At 38.0% G+C, this 22,198-nt stretch overlaps 1 protein-coding gene across 9 annotated transcripts in view; it reads right to left on the bottom strand.

Moving 5' to 3' along the window:
- The window catches only part of Dscam1 (Down syndrome cell adhesion molecule 1), a 70,037-nt gene that overhangs the window by 9,334 nt on the left and 38,505 nt on the right, over positions 1-22,198 (bottom strand). For 4 of the 9 annotated variants that reach the window (XM_069134673.1, XM_069134674.1, XM_069134675.1 and 1 more), the window contains exons 8-19: positions 18,225-18,661; positions 17,849-18,105; positions 17,317-17,629; positions 14,275-14,565; positions 2,881-3,000; positions 2,619-2,792; positions 2,229-2,525; positions 1,752-2,113; positions 1,199-1,570; positions 851-1,037; positions 438-725; positions 59-328 (exon numbers count right to left, since the gene is read on the bottom strand). In XM_069134673.1, coding sequence (XP_068990774.1) covers positions 59-328; positions 438-725; positions 851-1,037; positions 1,199-1,570; positions 1,752-2,113; positions 2,229-2,525; positions 2,619-2,792; positions 2,881-3,000; positions 14,275-14,565; positions 17,317-17,629; positions 17,849-18,105; positions 18,225-18,661 — 3,368 coding nt within the window. Of the gene's footprint in view, positions 1-58; positions 329-437; positions 726-850; positions 1,038-1,198; positions 1,571-1,751; positions 2,114-2,228; positions 2,526-2,618; positions 2,793-2,880; positions 3,001-5,710; positions 5,999-9,413; positions 9,702-11,103; positions 11,395-11,601; positions 11,890-12,068; positions 12,357-12,705; positions 12,997-14,274; positions 14,566-17,316; positions 17,630-17,848; positions 18,106-18,224; positions 18,662-20,156; positions 20,284-20,398; positions 20,447-22,198 lie in introns of all 9 variants that reach the window. The other 5 variants (XM_069134678.1, XM_069134677.1, XM_069134672.1 and 2 more) reach the window with 4 other exon arrangements.

Below are 22,198 nucleotides of genomic sequence, written 5' to 3'. Positions count from 1 at the left end.
TATCTTACTCTGGAGTACAGTATTGGCCTGTAAATGTATTACTGTTAGCTTTTTATACCATGAACAACTAGCTGATGAGTTACAGTGTCATGACCGAATGAATTTTCAACGTAACAAGCGTATTCTCCAGCATCGGCTCTGTCCACTTCTTTTATAAAAAGAAATCCTTCCGGTAATTGTCTCAATCTGTCGCTGGGCTCCAAGGTAGCTCCGCGTACTTTCCATGTTACTTCAGGAGCAGGGACCCCAACGGCGAGGCAGGGCAGTTTAACATCTTCCTTGTACGTTGCAGTAAACTTATCATCGAACGAAGCGATTTTTGCAGGTACTTGAACCGAATAAAAGAGGATGTTTATTCAACTTATTTCAGATTACGAATAATATTTCTGAATTTGCGAATGATAGATCATACTGATTTATTTTGAAACAAGACTCACCACGGGTGCTAGGAGACAGTGTAACAATCTTAGATGCTTGACCTTCGCCTATATTCGTACTTGCAGTAACCCAAAAATCGTATCTATATTGTTTGTCTAAACCAGTTGCTTCATGAGTTAATTGATTCGGCAAAACTTTCTGGGTGGTTGGTTCCTCACGATTTTCAGCTTTAGCATAGACAGTGTATTGAGAGATTACGCCATTTGGCTGGCTTGGTGGGCGCCATGAAATGAGAATTGACTCGGCAGACATTACCAGGGCTTTGATGGCAACTGGGGCTTCCGGAACTATTGACCAAAAAAAAATTAATATTTCGATTAAAATATAGTATTTTACATGTTATACTTTTGCTACGAATATTTCGATTGTTCGTTTCACAAAGATGGTTATTGAAGTTCAAAAATCTACTCACCGTCTTGTTCAGTTTGGCAGTGAATGGGTGCAGATTTAACACCATCTCCTCCAGACGTGAAAGCGAGAACATGCATGCTGTAGTTTGTATATTTCTTTAATCCGTGCAAGATAGTTTCACTAGATGATGTTATTTTAGTATCCTTGGAGTTTTCATCATACCAGGAGTCAGATGGTCCATAGATTACCTATAGAAAGACAAAATGGTTTGAAATATCCATTTGAAGAATATTGACACACACCTTGGTTACCTCTGCAATACTAGATTAAAATTTAGTTCAATGCTCTATATTTTGTAATATACATTATAACATTTGCAAATATATTCATCATAATAACAATTGCATACCTTGTATCCAGTGATTACGCCATTAGCTGCACTCAGAGGAGGAGATACCCATGAAACTCTTACAGTTTGAGCAGTCAATGTCGTGCAAGTGGTGTCATGGGGTGGTTGCTCAGGGACTCCTTCAGCTGTGTGCTGTCTGCGTTCTTCACTCATAGGTCCAGCTCCAACTTTGTTAAATGCTTGTACAACCACGCTGTACTGAGTATAAGTTTTTAAATTCATTATCTGTAAATGGTGCTCCTTGCCATCTTCCTTCGAAAATTCAACAGTTTCAAACATGAAGGGTTTGTCAGCTGACGAAAGCTTGTAGCCAACATAGTAGCCAAGAATTTCACCGTTCCAATCTTCACGTGGAGGTGGTTTCCATGTCACCTGGAAAAAAAATAAAAAATTGAAACATCTAGAGTTTCCTATTCTATTCAACATCCCTTAATACTGTATTGTGTACATTATTAGTATCTAGTGTATATATTTTACAATGATATCCACCGTGACAGTTTAAGGATAGACATTTAGAGTAATACTGTTTGAAATAAGAGCGAAAAATATCTACCTTCAAGGTGTGTTGGTCAAGGGCATCAACTCTGACTGAGCTTGGTGGACCCGAGGGAGCTTCTTCGGCAGTAATAATAGTGACAGTATCGGAAGGATCTGAAGCACCGATTTCATTTTCAGCAACGATACGTAAATGGTAAGTTGTAGCAGGTCTCAAATTAAAGACACCAGCAACATTTTGTTGAGAGCCAGGTACCAAGACTTTATCGATATCATTCTCCCAGGATCCCTTGCTAATTTTGTATTCAATAAGATAACGTTTAATAGGACTATTGCCATCGTAAGGTGCTGCCCATGAGAGCTGAACTGAACGGCCAGATTTATCCAATACTTTCAATCCATATGGAACTTCGGGGACCTCTGAAAACGTGAAATATAACTTTCAAATACACCTACTTTAAAAAACAAACACTGTGTTTGAAAATAGACGACTTATTCATTTTGAAGAATAATTAAAAATCATCATACTGCCCACCTTGTACAATCATGTTGATGCTAGTATCATCACTTCCAAAAGCATTTGTGGCAACGCATGTAAATAGTGCAGAATCAGTTCGTTCAGTCCTCTTAATGCTCAAGTCAGACAAAACTCCATTGGCCAAAATTTCTTCACGAATTGTGTATCGAGCATCGCTTTTCGGGTCTAGTCTCTTGTTATTCATATTCCATAAAATTCCAATTGGTTTTTCACCTTGAGCTTCGCATTGTAGTACAGCAGGTTCTCCTCGACGAGCTGTCTGATTGCGTAACTTAATCTCGAATTGGGGTGGGGCTGCAATTTGAAAATATCAATTGGATGACGTAAAACTGTCTTGCCTAGTCACTAAAGCAAATACTGTCGGAAAATATTAAGATGAATTCGTACCTTGGACTGAGATCAAAATGACGGCAGACAATCCAGCTCCAATACCATTAACGGCTTCGCATAAGTAATAACCTTCATTCGTTTTCTGAATATTATTTATTGACAAAGTGCCATCCTCAATGCTAATATCAGGATTGCTCAATTTCAAATCCTTATAATCACCAGGTGTTTCTCCTGTAATGTTTGTAATAAAAATGATTCCGCTAGGATATAACGCTTTGAATGTTGTTGAAACAATGTAACAATTAAAACAATTTCATACCAGCTGCCCGCTTCCATGTCACTTGGGGCCTGGGAAAACCATCGGCTTTGCACTCAACTCTTGCATCTGAACCTTGAGCGAATGCTTTATCGGTTGGTTCAAGAATCCAACGAGGAGGTACTGAAGAATATATCCGGTTAATTGCAATGTTCTTTTAGCTACTATCAACTATAGAGCGAGTTACCTCGTGCCTTCACAAATAAATTACAAATGTATGTAATATTATTGAATTTAAATGACTGCTAGTATCTCAATGAAATGGATATCATATAGAAGATGACAAATTTCATTTGATATATTTATTGGTTTATAAAAGTGATGTTATATAGGTATATTATATAGACGGATTGAACTGGATGTATTTTACCTGCTTGACTTGTGCCTGATTAGTATGAATTGTTTAATTTTACGGTACAACAATAATAACAAATGACTCGATGGACAAGGCACGAGATATAATTGAAACCATGCATTTAATAAAACTCGCTCTCTACACATTAACTATAAGCTACTGAATATAAATGATGTCTGCTCAGAAGGAGCCTAGTAAAAAAAGTTGAACCAAAGACAGTTGCATGCTAAACTGCGATGTCAGTAGTAGGAAACATGCATTATGATACAAAATGAAAAGGTGAGAGGCCTGGGTAGGTTGAGGAAATAGGATTCTTGACAGAACGATAAGAAGCGCAACCCGAAAGCCTATCCTGAAACAAACGGCAGCACAATCATGGATTACTAGGGTTTAGGATAGAATTCAGGAAGAGTGCTGCCTCCTCAGATACCGCTACGACGGATTTAACGATGCATCGAAGAATACGCCCTTACTCAACCATTCTTTTCAAATGACATACACACAGGCAAGTAACAAGCCATTGAGTCTGAAGCATAACAGAGCGCATGATGGCAATTAGTACATATACAATCATGAATGTGCGTTTAAAAATGCTTTGAAATTTGAGTAGTCTTTGAAATATTACTAAAAACCAATTCTGCACAGAAAGAACAATCAACAAGTTAATACGATAAGTACATATGTTTTTTTGAATTAACAACTAGTATAGATGAACGTATATGATCTTGTCACCATGACATTACCATTATAAGGACAGTTAGTTTATTTTGATGTGATCATTATTCGCTTTTGGCTTACACACCCTCTATTAAGCAACAGAATGCCTGTTTATTAACGATTATTCCGACAACGATAACTCAACTGTTTCAAAACAAACATAAAAAGAATAACAGCAGAATCATCCTCAAGAGAAAGCAACGTCAACGTCAATTCATTCAAAAGCGACATCTTTAAAGAGCAGCTCATTTCAATTTGATCCTCATTCGTGGTATTTTTTTCCTTTCTCCTAACCATGGACTTGTAGTATGGCTTCATGAATAGCCTTTCCTGATGGATTATTTGCAATACATGCGTACGTTCCACCATGTTTTGAAGTTACAGTTTCAATTAATAAAACACTTGTTCTTGGTCCTAGTATTCCTGTTGTATATCCCATGAATTGAGATAATGGTTCTCCATTAAATGTCCATGTCATATTTATTGGTGTGTCTCCAACCATCACCATGCAAGCTACTTGAGCTGCTTGTCCAGTATAAATTGGTTGATCGCCAAAATCAAATGGGCTGATGCGAGGTAATACTGGAATATATCGTTGAATATTGACAAGTTGCACCATTTCATTGAAATTTCAGTTTTCTTTTAATCTGGTTAGCGTCTGCAAGTCACGGGTCATCAAATCCGCATTCTTGACACCAATAAGTTGTTGATTCTCGATTAAATATTCAACTTCGAAGAGCAATTATATCGTAATTCCTTTCACTAGTACACGATCTTAAAAAAGCAACACCTAGAAGATATTGGATCTATCGCAACATAATTTATGTAGGTATGTATAACAAAAACTTAATATTCGCCTGATTAAATATCTGGAGTAAAATATTGAGAACAGAAAATCCAACTAGACGACATTGGCCATATCATTTGAAATATTTCCATTTATTTTTCGTAAGAGGACATTACTGGAAGGATTGGAGAAAGGGCATCCCAAGCTACAAATATTTACTTTATACGATATTAATTCAATGAACGATTATTCAATCTACACATTAATCCAAGCATCTATCAATGCTCCGAACCAAATCTGGGCAGTCAGCTTTGATACATATTACTAAATACGCGAACAGATAGTTCAGAGTTGCTGTACTATGGATTGTAGACAAGAATTTTAACACTGATCAAAACTACACTATCAGAGGCCGTGTACCATTGACTTTGAGATGAGCGCTATGCTTTGCTTGACCAGCAGGATTGTCGGCAACACAAGCATACTCTCCAGAATGCTCTCCTCTTACGGCTGGGATAGTTAAAGCCGATACTCTGTCACCCATTGGAGTTATATGCACGCCATCCCCTATCTCTAAGTGGCGACCCTCAAAAAACCATCTCACAGAGATTGGTGAATCGCCCTTTACCACGGCACAATGAACTATTATAAGATCTCCGGTATTCATCTCATCAAATGAGAATGGTTGAACATGGGGAGCAACTGCAGAAAATACAATATTTCACTAATTTAAGAAATTAAATATGAACTGCCGGTTTCAATTAATAAACCGTTCCTAATGTACTGCGCCCAATGCTTCGAGTTACACTGTCCCCTCAGCAGCAATGCACATTGTGTAGTATTTTTGGAAAAGGATGACGACGGTTGGATTCGGGATTGATATGAACTAAAAGAAAAACAAATCAGCAATAAAAAATGCGATACTCTACAAAACAGAAAGAATATTCGAAGGCTTTGAAATAATTTTCTTAAACCATTGACAATGAGATCTGCTGATAATTCATGTCGTCCAGCAAAATTTTCTGCTATGCACGTGTATGACCCGGCGTGTGTTGCTTGGACAGATCCTATGCTTAATATAGCACCTCGTCCACCAAGATCCAAAATCGAAACTCCAGAATGCGGTGAAATAGAATGCCCATTTAACGTCCAACGAAGTTTCAAAGGCTGATCGCCTTCTATTACTGCACAAGGTACTGTCACTACTTGACCAGAGTTGAGCGGTTTGTCACCAAACGTAAACGGTAACAGTCTTGGGATTACTGTAAAACAAATATAATCTGCTAAAAAAATTATCGACCAGACCCACTCATTTGCAAAACCTAACGAGACGCCCAGCTACAAGTCAAATTTGATGGATGGAATTCCTAACTCTCCTAACAAATCCCAGGAACTCTAAAACGGAGAAGAATCGATTAATTACATGAACTTAATTAGTTGTAGGACAGCATTCATCCCCCTTTGTCTGAGGCAAGATTAGCCGTATGAAACAAAAACCCTCGGTATCAGTTTTTTTTTTAGTTGAACTTATCGAATAATGTTAGTACTTTTTAGTCAAGTGTCAGTTCCACTTTTCTATGCTTGCTCTACCGTTGACTTTCAATGTCGTTGTGTAGCTCACTGTGCCAGCTGGATTCGATACTGTACACGTATAATTCCCAGCATGCATTGCTTTAGCAGATTCAATCGTCAATAGGCTGGCACTTCCACTGCTAATCTTCATCGTTGATATTCCACTTGCTGAACTGGACAACTGCTCTCCATGAAAATTCCAAGAAATTGACAAGGGACGATCACCCTTAGCCACGTTGCAAATTAGTTGGACATTATCTCCAGCGTTTATATCCTCCGAAGCCGTGAAAGGTGCAATGTGAGGTGCAACTGGGAAGCAGGAATGTATAGGATGATCCAGAAAACATCGTAAATTTTTGAAACGATTGGAAACAGCTATTGCAAATCTAATATCAGTTAACCAGAGTGTAAGATGATGCATTTGGATAAAATGTACAGCCATAGATACGTTCACATATGTATAATTTTAGTCCACGAAGCCTAAAGAACTGATAAATATAGAAGTTTGTATATCATGAAACTAAATGAGAACAAAACTGATTATGTAATATAATAAATAATGATACAGGACAGGTATTGATGCTTGCGAAATTTGTTCAAGCAGAATTTACATAGTCGGATCATCCTATGATTTTAAGGAGAACAGCAAGATACAGTACGATAATAAAAATACCATACAAGATGTCTTCTGAGCCTGTTGCAAGTTTTATGCGAAGTTGTTAAACTACACCGAACAGAAATAAATTCGAAACTTATCAGAATGCGTGAAGATATCGTAAAGAGAGCAAAAATACTGTGGCGGTAGCTGTACACAAATTTGATTTTGTACCATTTACTGCCAAGTTAGCAAAACGTTGCGCAGATCCTGCTTTATTAGATGCGTGACAGGCATATTTGCCAGCATGTCGTCCACGGGCTGTTTCAACAGTAAGTATTCCAGTTCTACTGTTGAACATTGTTGCAGTTATCATGGAATCGGTTGGATCCAATGGTAAATCGTTCAAAGTCCAAATTATTTGTATAGGAAGATCGCCTTTAGCTACGCTGCATTGAATTATCACCATATCGCCAGCATTTACAAAATCTTCAGCAAACATGAGTGGCTGAATCTGTGGAGCAACTGCAGACAACGTATGCTACCATGTTAAAAGTCGCGCTGAATAATAGAGGGATTGTATGACATGGGGTTGGGAAAAATGTAAAGTTTTAAAATGACCCATAACAACAAATTTCGAACAATGAGCATTGTAGTCACAATATACTATGACAACTACATACACCTAAACCAACTGTCCTACTAATATTAACCAAGTACCGTTGACATCTAATGTCGCCGAGTGTGATGTCGAGCCTGCTTTATTTGATGCAATACAAGTATACTCTCCCGCATGCCTTGCCGCAACTGACTCGATGGTCAGTTGCTTTAGTCGCTTTCCTGAACTAGATACTGCGATGTCTAACTGGTCAGGTCTTATTGGTTGGCCCTTGAATGCCCAAGAAATTTCTAACGGAAGGTCACCCTTGATGACGGCACATTGGACAGATGCCATATCACCGGCGTTTATGGATTCATCACCAAATGAAAATGGACCTATCTGTGGAGCAACTTAGGAAGATTTTTAATCATATGAAAATTTACTCAGTTGGATAATTTTCTGGTTGTTTTATAAATGGAACGACACTCAAACTGGAAATTAACGAGTATTTGCATACCGGTTTACAAGCTCAATGTATATGGTATTGTGTAATGAAGACGTATCACTGTAGGAGGGATGAGCTGATTTTCACAAACAGCATTCGAGACAAGGAATATCGGGCAGTGAAAAAATGCATGAAAAGTAAAAAAAATGTATTGCCGATAACTCTATAGCACTACTTTTCGATACACCAAGGCATTGAAAAAAAAAATAGTAAACGATACCACTATACCATTGACTGCCAAAGTGGCCGAATGACTTGTAGATCCCACGATATTACTTGCAATACAAGTATATTCGCCAGCGTGATGCGCAGCAACGGAATCAATACTAAGTAGTGAAATTTTTTTGCTAGTTTTCATAATTGAAATGTCCGGATGATTTTGGTGATTTATGGGTTCTCCATTCAAAGTCCACTGCATTTCAATAGGATAATCGCCTTTGAGAATACTACACATTGCCGATACTTGTTCACCCCAATTTGCAGGCTCCTCTCCAATTGTAAATGAGGCTATCTGCGGAGCAACTAAAAAACCCAATTGCGAATGAAAGGCCGTAGATAATATTTCATACCAAAACAATCATCAACCTTCCACTTTCATACCATCATTTCCCTGCAAAGTCTCACAACGTATTTTGAAATCGAATTAATAATGTACCATCTCTGCATACCAAATGAGGAATGTTACGGATCAAAAAATAGAAATGGAACAGAGGTGGCAGAATTGATTAAAGAAAAAAAAAAAAAAATTGTTATAAAAATAATAAAGATGGATCATCTTCATAATATGGGCAGGGATGGTCGAGTGTACAGGAGTGAGAATCATCTAGATGTGATGTGTCAATCAATACCATTCACAGCCAACGTCGACGAATGACTAATTGCTCCAGCTTTATTTGAAGCAATGCAAGTATATTCTCCAGCATGTCCAGCATTTACAGCGTCAATGGTCAGTAGACTAACTCGTTTGCTAGAGCTAGATATGACAATATCTGGTTTATTATTTGTAATACGCTCTCCATTGAATGCCCAACTTATTTCAATGGGATAATCTCCTTTAACAATCGTGCAAACAGCTGATACTGCTTCGCCCCAGTTAGCTGGTTCATCGCTGATTGTAAATGGTGCTATCTGTGGTGCAACTAAGATATTTTATTTTTTAGAGGATTTTATTTCTAAATCTATTCCCAACATACAAAATAATCATCTTGTGAATGAACTCAATTAGGGTTTGAAAACTTTGTGCAATGTATTCTGTTTATGCGCCTCGTCTATATAAACACTGACATCGAACAACGAACTGCACGTAGGGAGAATCAAGGAAAGAGGTAGGATTGATGAAAATTTGAAGCTGAAATCCAACTATTGTGGCAATCAGAAAATGCTTCGTTTTCAGTGTAAATCTACCGTTGACTGCTAGAAGTGCAGAGTGGCTTGTAGCTCCTGCTTTATTTGAGGCAGTGCAAGTATATTCCCCAGCATGTCTTGCAGCTACAGCATCAATCGCCAACAAACTAACACGTTTGCTATTTGAAATGGTTATGTCCGATTGTTCAGCAGTTATAGGTTCTCCGTTTAGCGCCCATGAGATATCCATAGGAAAGTCTCCTTTCATAATAGAGCATGTAACTGACATCGCTTCTCCTGAGTTTGTTGGTTCGTCGCCGAAAGAAAATGGAAATATCTGGGGAGCAACTGAAGTGTCCAGTTTTCATGAGAGACGAATTTAAGCCAGATAGCTCAGATACGTGAATACCATTGTTACGTTGACAAAGTGGTGAAATTAAACACGTCAACAACAACAAAAGTACTCATACAATGCTCACGATGAATTAATAACAATCGCTGTCAAATATGCAGCAATAATAATTTCTATCAAAATAAAAATGGGTCTTATAATCAATGAGGGAAGTGAAAAAGCTTTGATGTTACTGAATTGTGCATTAGTATGATATTGTGCTCACAAAGCAATAGAAAATTCAATGCGTTTTAGATTATGGATACCATTAACAGCCAGGGTAGTTGAATGACTGACGTTTCCAGCTCTGTTCATAGCAGTACAAGTATATTCTCCTGCATGTCTGGCTGCAACTGACTCTATGCTGACAGCGCTCATGTGTCTGTTGATTCTTGTTATTACAATATCATCATCGCCAAAATTAATAGGATTCCCATTAAATTGCCAAACAATTTCTACTGGAAAATCACCCTTTACTATGGAACAAGTAGCTGATACCATATCACCCCAATTTGCTGGACCATCACTGATTGAAAATGGGCCTATTTGCGGAGCAACTAAAATGAGATCAATATACCAATTTCAATTCAATGAAAACCCCTGAGTGTAAAGTACTAAATATATCACCCTGACTTCATCTTGGAAATATTAATAAAGTTCAAACCCGCGAAGAAGACTGGAACCTATCGAAAATAAAAACATTGATAAGAGAATGTCAGAGAACAGTGAATCCAGTGTCAAGTAAATGTGGGATAGGAAAATGAATTTCAATACAACAATCAAATAAGAATGTGGTACAATCTACCATTGACGACTAATAATGCAGTGTAGCTTGTCCCCCCTGCAGCATTACTTGCGGTACAAGTATATTCTCCTGAATGACTTGCTGATACGGCTTCAATTGTGAGCACACTAACTCGCTTGCTAGTGTTAATAATTGATATGTCCGGGTAATTGTAATTAATTGGTTCTCCCTTGAGATTCCATTCAATCGTAACAGGATGATCTCCCTTTATCACAGTGCAGGTTGCCGTTACAGTTTCACCCCAATTAGCTGGTTCTTCACTAATAACGAATGGTGCTATCTGTGGAGCGACTGACGAAGAGAAATATGTAATCAAGTCGATATAGAATCAATATGTACGCATACTTGTAGATACTTTTTTATTCTTGTAGTTGATGGAGTGCCCTGTGCTATCTGTGAACTGACCTAAGCCCCCTGCTAACTTAGCTCAAATTGCAGGATTTCATACACTATAAGCAATCGTGAGAAAGGGACTGTGAGCGTTGGTAGGATTTTCACTTTTTCGAGTAGAAGGAAATTAAAATGAATGTGCGTTCATTTCTTTCATGAAGTACCGTTTACAGCAAGTGTAGCAGATTGACTTGTCGCTCCAGCTTTATTCGACGCAGTACACGTATATTCTCCGGCGTGTCGTGCGGCGATGGAATCTATACTCATAATACTATTCCTTTTTGTTGTAGCCAGAATATTGATATCTGGATGATTCTGTCCAATAGGTTCACCATTCAAAGCCCATGATATATCAATTGGTAAATCGCCTTTTAGGATAACGCAAACTACAGAGATGGATTCACCCCAGTTAACTGGTTCATCTGCTATTGTGATTGGTGCGATCTGTGGAGCAACTGAAATTTTTCTTGGATAGTAACGTTATGTACTGATTAGAATCGAGTAATTCACTGAAGTTAGCACACAAGACATTAATATTCAATATCCTTCATCCAACAGATCTCAGAATTCCTATGTGTGTGGATAGGTTCATGTCACGGGATGTATGGTACAGAAGGATGGGATGATTTTCATAACAACTAGAATTATGTGAAATGGAATACCATTCACTGCTAATACAGATGTGTGACTTGTCGCCCCAGCTCTGTTAGAAGCAGTACAGGTATATTCACCGGCATGTCTAGCAGACACAGAGTCGATACTTAAGAGACTGTTTCTTTTATTCGTCGTTATAGATACGTCGCGATAATTTTCTCCAATAGGTTCTCCATTTATTGCCCAATAAATATCAACTGGTGAATCTCCTTTAACTATTGTACAAACTGCAGAAACAGAGTCGCCCCAATTTACAGCCTCTTCGGCAATTTCAAAGGGACCTATCTGTGGAGCAACTAACAACCGGGAAGAAATATCAATTGCCTATTCAAAACATGTGCATCTTGAACTCTGTCGATTGAGCTCCACTCTAGTATGCGTAGATGTGCTTAGGGATTAGTGTCGGGATGTAGGTTCGGATGGATACAAGGTAGTAGTATATTTTTCATTCGGTTGACATTTGGGTCGGAAGTACCATTCACAGCTAGTGTTGCTGAATGACTTGCAGCTCCTGCTCTATTCCATGCTGTACAAGTATATTCTCCAGCATGTTTTGCTTTTACAGGGTCAATGCTAAGTAGACTGTTCTTCTTATTTGTTGTAATAGCAATGTCAGGATAGTTATTTCCAATTACATCACCATTGAGTGCCCATGAAATTTCAATTGGAGCATCCCCCTTTACAATAGAACAAACGACAGATATCGAATCACCCCAATTTGAAGGTTCGTCTGATATTTCGAATGGAACTATCTGAGGAGGAACTGAAATGTATAAAACTGAAGATCAGGTCAAGTAAATTACCACTTGAAACATGGTGGTTAATTTCGTTTGTAAATTGTCAAAGGGATCAATCACGTTAGCCGTTTTTAAAAGTAAGGTGCGGCAGGATTTTGACATGGAAATGGTTTATGTAAGCACTTTACTTGAAGCCATATGAGTAAAATAATTTTTTTTTTATCTCGTTAAGTATCAATCGTTCAAAAATGATCATTAAGACTGAACTTATAAGAAAAGGTTGCCGATATAGGTATATAGCTTCAAGTAAAAAGCATTATACACACTAATGTAAGCTAGTGCATGATATGTATTGTGCATAATCCTTTAGTGTACCATTAACGGTAAGAGTCGCTGAATGTGTAACAAATCCAGCAGCATTGCTTGCCGAACAGGTATATTCGCCTGCATGTCTTGCCGCCACTGAATCGATTGTTAATGTACTAGCCCTCTTACTACTTCTACTAACAATGATATCCAAGTAATCATTTCCAATAGACTGGCCATTTAAAGACCATGTAATATCTATTGGTAAATCCCCTTTTGTCACGGCACATTGAACAGTGGCCATATCTCCTGCGTTTGCAGCTTCGTTGTCAAATGAGAAATACCCTATCTGTGGTGCCACTAGAAGTTTGAAAAAAACCTTAAACAATAGGAGGAATGGAACTAACTATAGGAAATGGGTGGTGCGAGGAAATTTTTTAAGTCTAATAGATCACATCAAGCACTTGGTAGCCGCATAAATTTCAATTTTTCAGCAATATAATTTGGATCGATTTTTTCATTTGAGTATACTGATCAATAATAATGCACTTGAAATAGGATCACATTCTATGCTACATATATGAAACACGTAATATAGAAATGAAAAATATTGAAAACTGCAGTAAATTAACTACAATTACGGTAACGTCTATATGCATAATTAAAAGACATGTAAGCAAAATAAATATAATCTACAAACGTGTTATCCCATTTCAATGATGATAAAATTTGGTTTATAGAGCATCTCAGTCAGGTGAATAAATTTGCAAGGCTATTACTGAAATCTATGCTGAAATGTGCTACTTTCATGTGCGAACAAGTTACAAAAGTGCTGGGATTTATATGCTACCATTAACGGACAAGACGGCTGTGTGACTGTCAGATCCAGCTGCATTCGCTGCAGTACACTTATATTCTCCAGCATGCCTTGCTGCTACGCTGTCAATGCTTAGAAAGCTGACCCTTTTATTGTTGACAATATTTACATCAGGTTGATGATAATTTAACGGTTTGTCATTGAAAGTCCATGTTAAATTTACTGGGAAATCGCCCTTCAAAATCGTGCAGGAAACAGAGAGCATTTCACCAGAGTTCAGAGGACCATCGCCAAAAGAAAATTGCATGATTTGCGGTGCGACTATAAAAATTAAATGGGAATTTAGCAGCTTTGGCTACGCTCTTCTTTCAAATTTTATACAGCAAAATGTACAGGTTTGTAAAATACAATTCCATGTATGTAAATTTTCCAACCTTTGTAGGAGAATGAAATACAGTAGAAGAAGTACAAAATTATAGAATCCTTACAAATGTTCAACAGTATGTTATAGAATAATACATAGTGAAATCTTTTCAATAAGCTAATAGTCATCTAATGCTTCAACTTGCAGAATATTTGAAGAATAAGATAATTAATTTTTGAGAATTGCACCAATTTTTTTGTTTTCCGCTGAGACCTTGCTTGAATACATTGCGGATGACAGCAATGAATTCACTCTACGCATCCGGAACTGAAGACCAGAATGAGTATTTTAGCATTCAGCTTATCGCATTTGGAAAGGGATAAATACAGGAGATAAAGGTGTGAATGAATGGGTTCTACGAAAATACTATGAAGGATGACCAGCGAAAATCTAGTACCATTGACAAATAATGCCGCAGAGTGACTTGTAGCACCAGCCTTATTAGATGCTGAACAAGTGTATTCTCCAGCATGTCGAGCAGCTACTGCTTCTATGCTCAGAACACTATTTTTTTTATTTGTGCTTCCGATAGTTACATCTGTTTGATCGTTTTCAATTGGTTCTCCATTGAAAGCCCACGATATAACAATGGGAACATCTCCTTTGATGACCGAACAAGTAACTGACACTAGCTCACCCCAATTGGCTGGTTCTTCACCAAAAGTGAATGGAAGAATCTGTGGAGCGACTAAGAAACCCCAGTGAAGGAATTATAAGTATAGTAATCTAGAGAATGTAAGTAAAGTAATGAACATTCCGATTGCGTTAAATAAAGATAATGTTTGATAGTTTATAGGTGAACGAAATTGAAAATCTATTGGAGAAATGAAAGAGAAAACTAAGCATAATGAGCACGTAATCATTAACGTGAAATTCGTAGGATAGGAGAGGATAAGTAATTCTATGAACGTGACTCACAGCTACAAATTCGAATTCATATCTAAGATTTAACACATTCAATGTGTTTTTATTGTTAATGTTGCATCCATATACCGTTCACAGCTAAATATGTAGAATGACTGACGGTTCCAGCGAGATTTGAAGCGGAGCATGTATATTCCCCAGAATGTTTTGCTGTAACTCCATCTATACTTATTGCGCTCATATGTTTGTTGATTCTAGTTATTGCTATTTCTGGATATTTGGAATTTATTATTTCACCATTGAATGCCCAGGTAATATCCATTGGCATATCACCTTTTAGCACCGAACAGGCTGCAGAGACAGAGTCTCCCCAATTCGCAGTTTCAGCGTTGAAGGAAATTGGACCTAACTGTGGACCAACTAAATTCGATGCATGTGATTAACTCCACCGTAATCCTTCAATACCTTATGAATATCGCTGATCTTTTCCGACATTATTAACCGATTGGAAAGGAGTATGGACAGTTTTTACAAAAATAAAAACAAAGATACGAGTCTAAGAGAACTACATCATTGCCGTGAAAAATCTACACATTTTCACTATAAATGGAGTCAAATATTTATTCATATACCATTGACCGCAAGTCTTTCGGTATGACTAGCACCACCCGCTCTATTGGAGGCAGAACAAGTATATTCTCCAGCATGTCTTGCTGCGACAGCCTCAATATTTAATGTAGTAACTCTTTTATCAACTCTGTATGTAATTCCATCGGCAGCATCAATATGCGTAATAACGTGATCACCGTGACTCCATTCAAATTTTAAAGGTAAATCTCCTTTTCGGACTGAACATTGCACGCTGATACTCTCTCCAGCACTAGCTGGTTCATCTCCGAATGAGAATGGCATTATCTGGGGAGCAACTAAAATGTTGTTCTTTATACATATACAAAATGAAAACTATTCTCAATTTCAAAGAACTATAATGACGCTAAAGTAAGCCAATTATTATTTCACAATTAGTCAGTAAGTAATATTATACTCCAATGCTTGCACTCGAAATCTCCCTGTTATCATTACTGTTCTGTGTTAAAGGAGCTATGCCAATCATACCTTTTTTAATTCATGAAACATGAAAGTCATGAAACTGAGTGGCCTAATAAGATGCAAATAAAAATAAGACGTACAATGTGCTCGTTGAGGGACACAAGAACCGATGATATTAGAAAACACAAATTTCTCCCATGTGTTCTGATTTTGCTAGACTTTTTCTAGCTTCTAGGTACTATATGATCAATCTATTTTATAACAAGATAATAAATGCGTGAAGTTGTTATCACGGAATTAAATATATGGATGCTAATGTAGGTTATCAAATTCTCTCTGATTTTCCTAGTTACTGTAATGATGTCAAGCAGTATCTAATTTAATCTGTAATATATGATAAAACTGATTCTAACAAACACCGTACGAGTATAGAAAAAATTTTTAACAACACAATTTTCATCTATTAACCATTTGGAAAGTCAGAGTCATTCAAGTGAGGGGCAGCTACTAAACCTATTGCTAAGAATTGAAATTGAACGTATGTGTGAGGAATGTGCAGGAATGTGCGCTTGTAGCAAAAATTGATCAAAATCAATACGGGCTATGCAAAACATATTATCAATTGCGAACCATTGACTATTAGGAATGTCGAATGAGATACTATTCCAGCTGCATTTTGTGCGGTACAAGTATATTCTCCTGCATGTCTCGCAGCAATAACAGGGATCATGAGCATGCTAACTCGATCTGCCACTTTCTTAGTGAGTACGCCTGAAGCACCACCCATTTCTTCTCCAGGATAATTCCAACGTACACTCAGAGGAAAATCCCCAGTAGGAACGATACATTGTAGATTTGCAAATTCATAAGCATTCATGGGGAGTTTTGTAAATGCAAATGGATCTATCGTGGGTGGCACTAGGAGCAGAAATAATTATCGCAGTAACTCAATGGTCAACGATGACACTATACGAATTCCTACAGAAGTTTACCTCCTTCCTATATCAGAAAGTATTCTGCTAATGAGTTACTGCACCTATCATTGTCGTACTGTGATTTCTTATAAAAATCTATGACACGTGTATGTATGTATATATATGTATATATACGGATCAAGCAATGTATAAAACTCACTTTGTAAGACCTAAAAAATATCTGAAATACATAAAGGCACAAAAAATATTTACGAGATCTTATTAAAGAATACTTTGAATATTTATTAACTTGCTTCGAAGATGGGCAAGACGTAGGCTCTAATTTAAACTTCGAATCCATCCTTTAATCATTACGAAAGTACTTCAATTCAAAACAATATGGTATATTTAACTCGAAGTAATGAAATTAATTGTATAATATTAGAGTTCATCAAAATTCAATCAAGATTTTCAACAATTTATTATTTTTGGTATCGAAATATCTTATTTAAAAATGTGAAACCGGTAAACCTATTGTCCAAAACGGATTTCATCAAATACTCTTCAAATTTGTATGATTAGATTAAAGAGAATGTGAAATTGAAACTTACCCATAACTTGTACTTCTAGAGTTCCTCTTGCACTGTATCCCTGAGCATTTCTTGCCACGCAAGTATATGTCGCCTGGTCGCTCATTCGTTCGACATTTTCGATGATCAATGTACCATTGGCGAAGACCTTCTGCTTCCTATTTATTGGTAGAACTCTGCTATCTCGTTCCCAAACTATAGTTTCGATAGGGTAGCCAGCAACAGGACATGTCACACGCAGCGTCTCTCCGGCTACGATAGCTTTCTTATCCATGTGACGAATGAAGGGTAGACCATAGACATTCAAACGTGCAGAGTGTTCTGCTGAACCAACCTATAGGGAAAAAACATCAAGTTTAGATCATGATTCCATAGTCTGATGTGTAAACATAATGTTCGTGGTTGTTGATGTGACCTTATAAGACATCCAATAGGAATAGTTGAAGGGCATGACTTATTATTAAGATTTACAATTTTTGAAAATAATTGCAGCAAATGGTTACACACAAAAATATATATATATGTATTTGAAATTTCTGTACAACTGCAATACCTTAGAAGCAGCGATACACTTGTACATTCCTCCATCGTTCGTATGAATGCTCGAAATATTCAGCTGTGAGAAGACATCTCCATTAACAGTGACGTATTGTCCAACTTGGAGTCTGTCAGTGTTGGATAATCGTTTTCCGTCAAGTTCCCATGTAATTTCTGGTGTGGGATTACCACTAGCAACACACTTTAAAAAGACGCTGGGTCCAGGCTGTAGAGTTTCTTCAGGAAAGGTTTGTCGAATTTGTGGTGGTTCAACTGGACAAGAGAGTGAAGAGTTATCTTTACTGATGTAATAACGGTTAAATGATTTTTTTCATTTGATTTCACATTTATCAGTTAATTTCATAGGAAATGTGATCAGACTTTATGCTTACAGCGACCTCCAAGTTTCAATTCAGCAGTGGCCTGAGCACTTTCCTGGTCATTTCTAACAAAACATTGGTACATTCCTTTGTCCTCTTTCTTTACTGCGTCAATTGTGAGAATGGATTCTTCAAATTGAAGTGGTTTTCCATCTTTCAGCCAAGAGATAGTTTTGATTGGATTTCCCTCAAAGTTACATACAAATTTAGCTGGTCTTCCAAAATCAATAGTTTGCGTTCGAGGTTCAATTTCAGCTGCCAAAGGTGCAGTTACAGTAAGGACAGTTTCAACACTCTCTCCTCCAACAGAGTTGTTCACGACGCATAGATATTTTCCAGAGTCATCGACACGAGCTTCGCGAATTATCAAAGTACCGCTTACTTGGCGAACACGTTCGTTCAACTGAACTGGATGCCTGCGGCTGGTTCCATCAATAAATTTGTACCATCTGAAACAAAATTCAAATTTAGATATCACAGTCTACCGATTTGGCAGTTGCCTGCCTTCAAATTTAAGATGACTAAAATACGCTGACTGAAGCGGGGATTCAAGGTTTACAACGGGTATTGGGCGTCTCGGCACTTTGAATCACTTTTTTCTAAGCGACAACAGACAATATTTTTCTGGTACTCGATCACTGTTTCCTTCAGTGTTTAACTCGATGAAATATGAGTGAAAATGATTTATCCTGATAATAGATTGAGCTCAAATTACTATCAGAACAACAAATTTACAATATCAAAAATTTTCAGACTAAATCAATATGCTATCTCTGACGGTGACAGAATATAAATGATTAGGATGAATATTATTGTACTAAATATATCCTCATATGCAAAATATCCTTATAAATTAACTGCAAAGAAGCACGGTATTATAGGAAGGGGCAGGAGAACAGAGCAACTGATTTGGAAAATTGGTGACGTTCGGATGATTGGAAGTAAGTGGTGATGATAAATTTTGTGGTGAGCGGGGCGGCGGTGCACTAGACATACTAAATTTAATCCGATAACGAGGCAGGCGAGATGCTGGATACAATGTGTGAGATTGATGGTTGAAATACAAAGATATGGATTGGGCACTGAGGACTGACGACTGACGACGACGGGACTTACCAGCCAGTCTTTGGGACTGTGTAGGTAGGTAGCCCACCTGAAGCCGAACCCAGAGAAGGCCTGGGCGTCGCAGAGCAGACCCCTCATCAACCCCACTTCAGGCCTTATTCAAGCGATCACCGCTCACTTTGAGGACGACGTGTCCAGTCGGGTCTGAAACCAACACGCCTGATTGGCCCCGAGAGGATCTAAGGAAGTTTTCTTGTCAAGGAACTTCTTAGAGGAAAATTCTTTAATGCTTCTCGAGGAAAGTAAAAAACTAAATCTGGTGCCGCCGCCCACGCGGGGTAGAGGGTAAGGGTAAGTCTAAAGAGAAAATAGGAAAACCAGGAAAAAGGAGCTAGTGTACCTAGTTATAGGGGCAGGAAACCCCTGAGCCGCGCATGCCAGCGCCAGAGACTCGCCCTCTACCCCACGGTACTTAAGACCGTCTCCGGTCGCTTTTGGGGCGGTGCGACCTGATGGTTCTGAAAGGATAATTTATCTAAATTTATAGTGTGAGCTATGAACCAACCTTTTTTGTTACTGATCCATCAGTCCGTGATATACGACACCAGCCAAATGCCCAAAGTAATTTTAATTTTCAAAAAATATTACCTACCTTTAGCGTCGGATGATGAATGCAGAACGATTCATTGCATACGAAATAATAAACTTTAATTCATTCCTGATTCTATCAGTCTCTATTAACGCCCAAGTTAAGCAAGATCGAGTTTCCAGTTAGGAGAAAAGTATGGAAAGCAACATGCCCTTGGTTTGGACAAAATTACTGGTTTTCAAGATTTCCATAAGAGAATTTATGTGGAAAATTGAAAGAATAATTTATACCTCGTTACAGGAACAGGGAATCCTTGAAGAGCACAACCTAATGCCACAGTTTGTTTCATTGATGCGGAAAGTAATTCTCTTTCGAATTTCTTTCCTGGAGATTTCGGAACAACATTAGATGTTGGTTCTGAAAAGTGAATAAGAAATTTTCAACGTCTACCTTGTTATGGGAACAGGGAACCCCTGAAGAGCACATCCTAATGCCCCTGTTTTATTTATGAAGACTGTAACTAATTTTCCACCTTCGTAACGTTCACCAGCTACGCGTGGAGCAACATTGCTCGTTGGTTCTGTAAAGGAGATGAAAAGAAAAATAAGAAGGCGGTACCTTGTTATAGGGACAGGAAACGCCTGTACAGCACAGCTCAAGGCAGCAATATTCCTTAATAAAACATTCGCTAGCTCTCCACCTTCGTATTTTTTACCAGCGATTTGAGGAGCAATGTTGCTTGTAGGCTCTGTAAGATAGTTTTTCAATCTTACAAGATGAAAGATAGGGATACTAGTTCAAGAATACCACTGAAGCACTGCCACCGAATCTTTTCTAAAATTATGCATGAGATTTTACACAAATCTTTTCACTACCTGAATATGGGAGCTGGGAATCCTTGTGCGGGACAGAGTAACCCAGTTGTTTGCTTTGCTTTTATCAATTTCCTCATACCGTTATAGTCTTTGTCGCGTACATTTGGAGGCACACTGGCCTCAGGCTCTGTAATTTTGCAATTACGAAAAATGCTTAAGCTCGATCCTAGACAAAGTGTCTAAATGCTGGAGACTGGGTATCTCGGTTACACAGTGGAGAAATTTGGGAAAAAGTAATTACCTTATTTTTGCTGGATATCGGTATTGCAAAACTAGCATATTTGTAATTATTCAGAGTGAACAGTCGAACTAATGGTTTTTGTTATAAGCTCTAGAACTTCATGCCTCACCTAAACAATGGTGGTGGACTAGACTGTGCCTCGCAAAGTAGTGAAACAGATTCGATTTGACATTTAGTCATTCCATCAAACTTGGATCTACGTGGCAAACGTGGAGGGCTACTTCCCACCGGCTCTAGAAACAAGAATGCCAATATTTATGATAAAAGTGAATTTTCAATACCTGAACAAAGGTGGCGGACTAGACTGTGCGTCGCACAGCAATGTCAGGGATGTTGCTACATGCCCAAAAATAGCATCTAACCTTGATCGAGGTGGAAGACGAGGTGGGCTACTTCCGACAGGCTCTATAATGTGAGAAGTTATCAACATAAGACGTTGAACCAAAACTGCAGATGCAACAAAGAACAGACACTTTTCCTTGGAAACTGAAGGAGCCTATTCGAAAATAAATTCCACTACGTATTCAGAAACATTAAAAAACCCATTTGATGACACTGAAACGACAAATTTCTCGGACAGTATCGTATGAGGTCCACCAATGAACTTTCAATACCAATCAATGCATAAAAAACAATTTCGAGTCCTACCTAAAAATTGGAAGCGGATTTCCCTGAGCCTCGCATAGCATTGTGATGGCTTGCCCGATACCACTCATCTGCACGCTATACTTTGCCGTTGGTGGTACTCTAGGTGCTGCACCATTTACGGGTTCTACGAACAATTTTATGATTTGTTTACAGCTGTCGAACTGACCTAAACATGGGAGGAGGTAACGCCTGGGCATCGCAAAGTAAGCTAAGATCCGTACCACCCGCCACGTCAAAGGAATCAGACTTTGCCGACTTGGGAAATTTGGGAGACACTCGTCCTGCTGGGTCTAAGATGGTATTAGAAAAATGTTAAATTTACGACTATTAATACATAATGTTACCTGAATACTGGGATGTTGGCAATAGTACAATAATTTGACCCTTAATCGTAGGAAATTTGGAATCAATTAATTTTATATTCAACTGAAAGAACGTTTCATTTACCTAGAAATTGGAACAGGTGATCCCTGTGCGGAGCATAACAGACTAATTGGTAACCCTGCTTCGCGCAAATATGTACTACTCTTTGCGTCACTTTCAAAAGATGGTGCTTTTGACCCCATAG

This window comes from Neodiprion pinetum, chromosome 3 (genome assembly GCF_021155775.2).
Source record: "Neodiprion pinetum isolate iyNeoPine1 chromosome 3, iyNeoPine1.2, whole genome shotgun sequence".
Taxonomy (NCBI): domain Eukaryota; kingdom Metazoa; phylum Arthropoda; class Insecta; order Hymenoptera; family Diprionidae; genus Neodiprion; species Neodiprion pinetum.
This window is presented reverse-complemented; position numbering and strand designations above follow the sequence as displayed.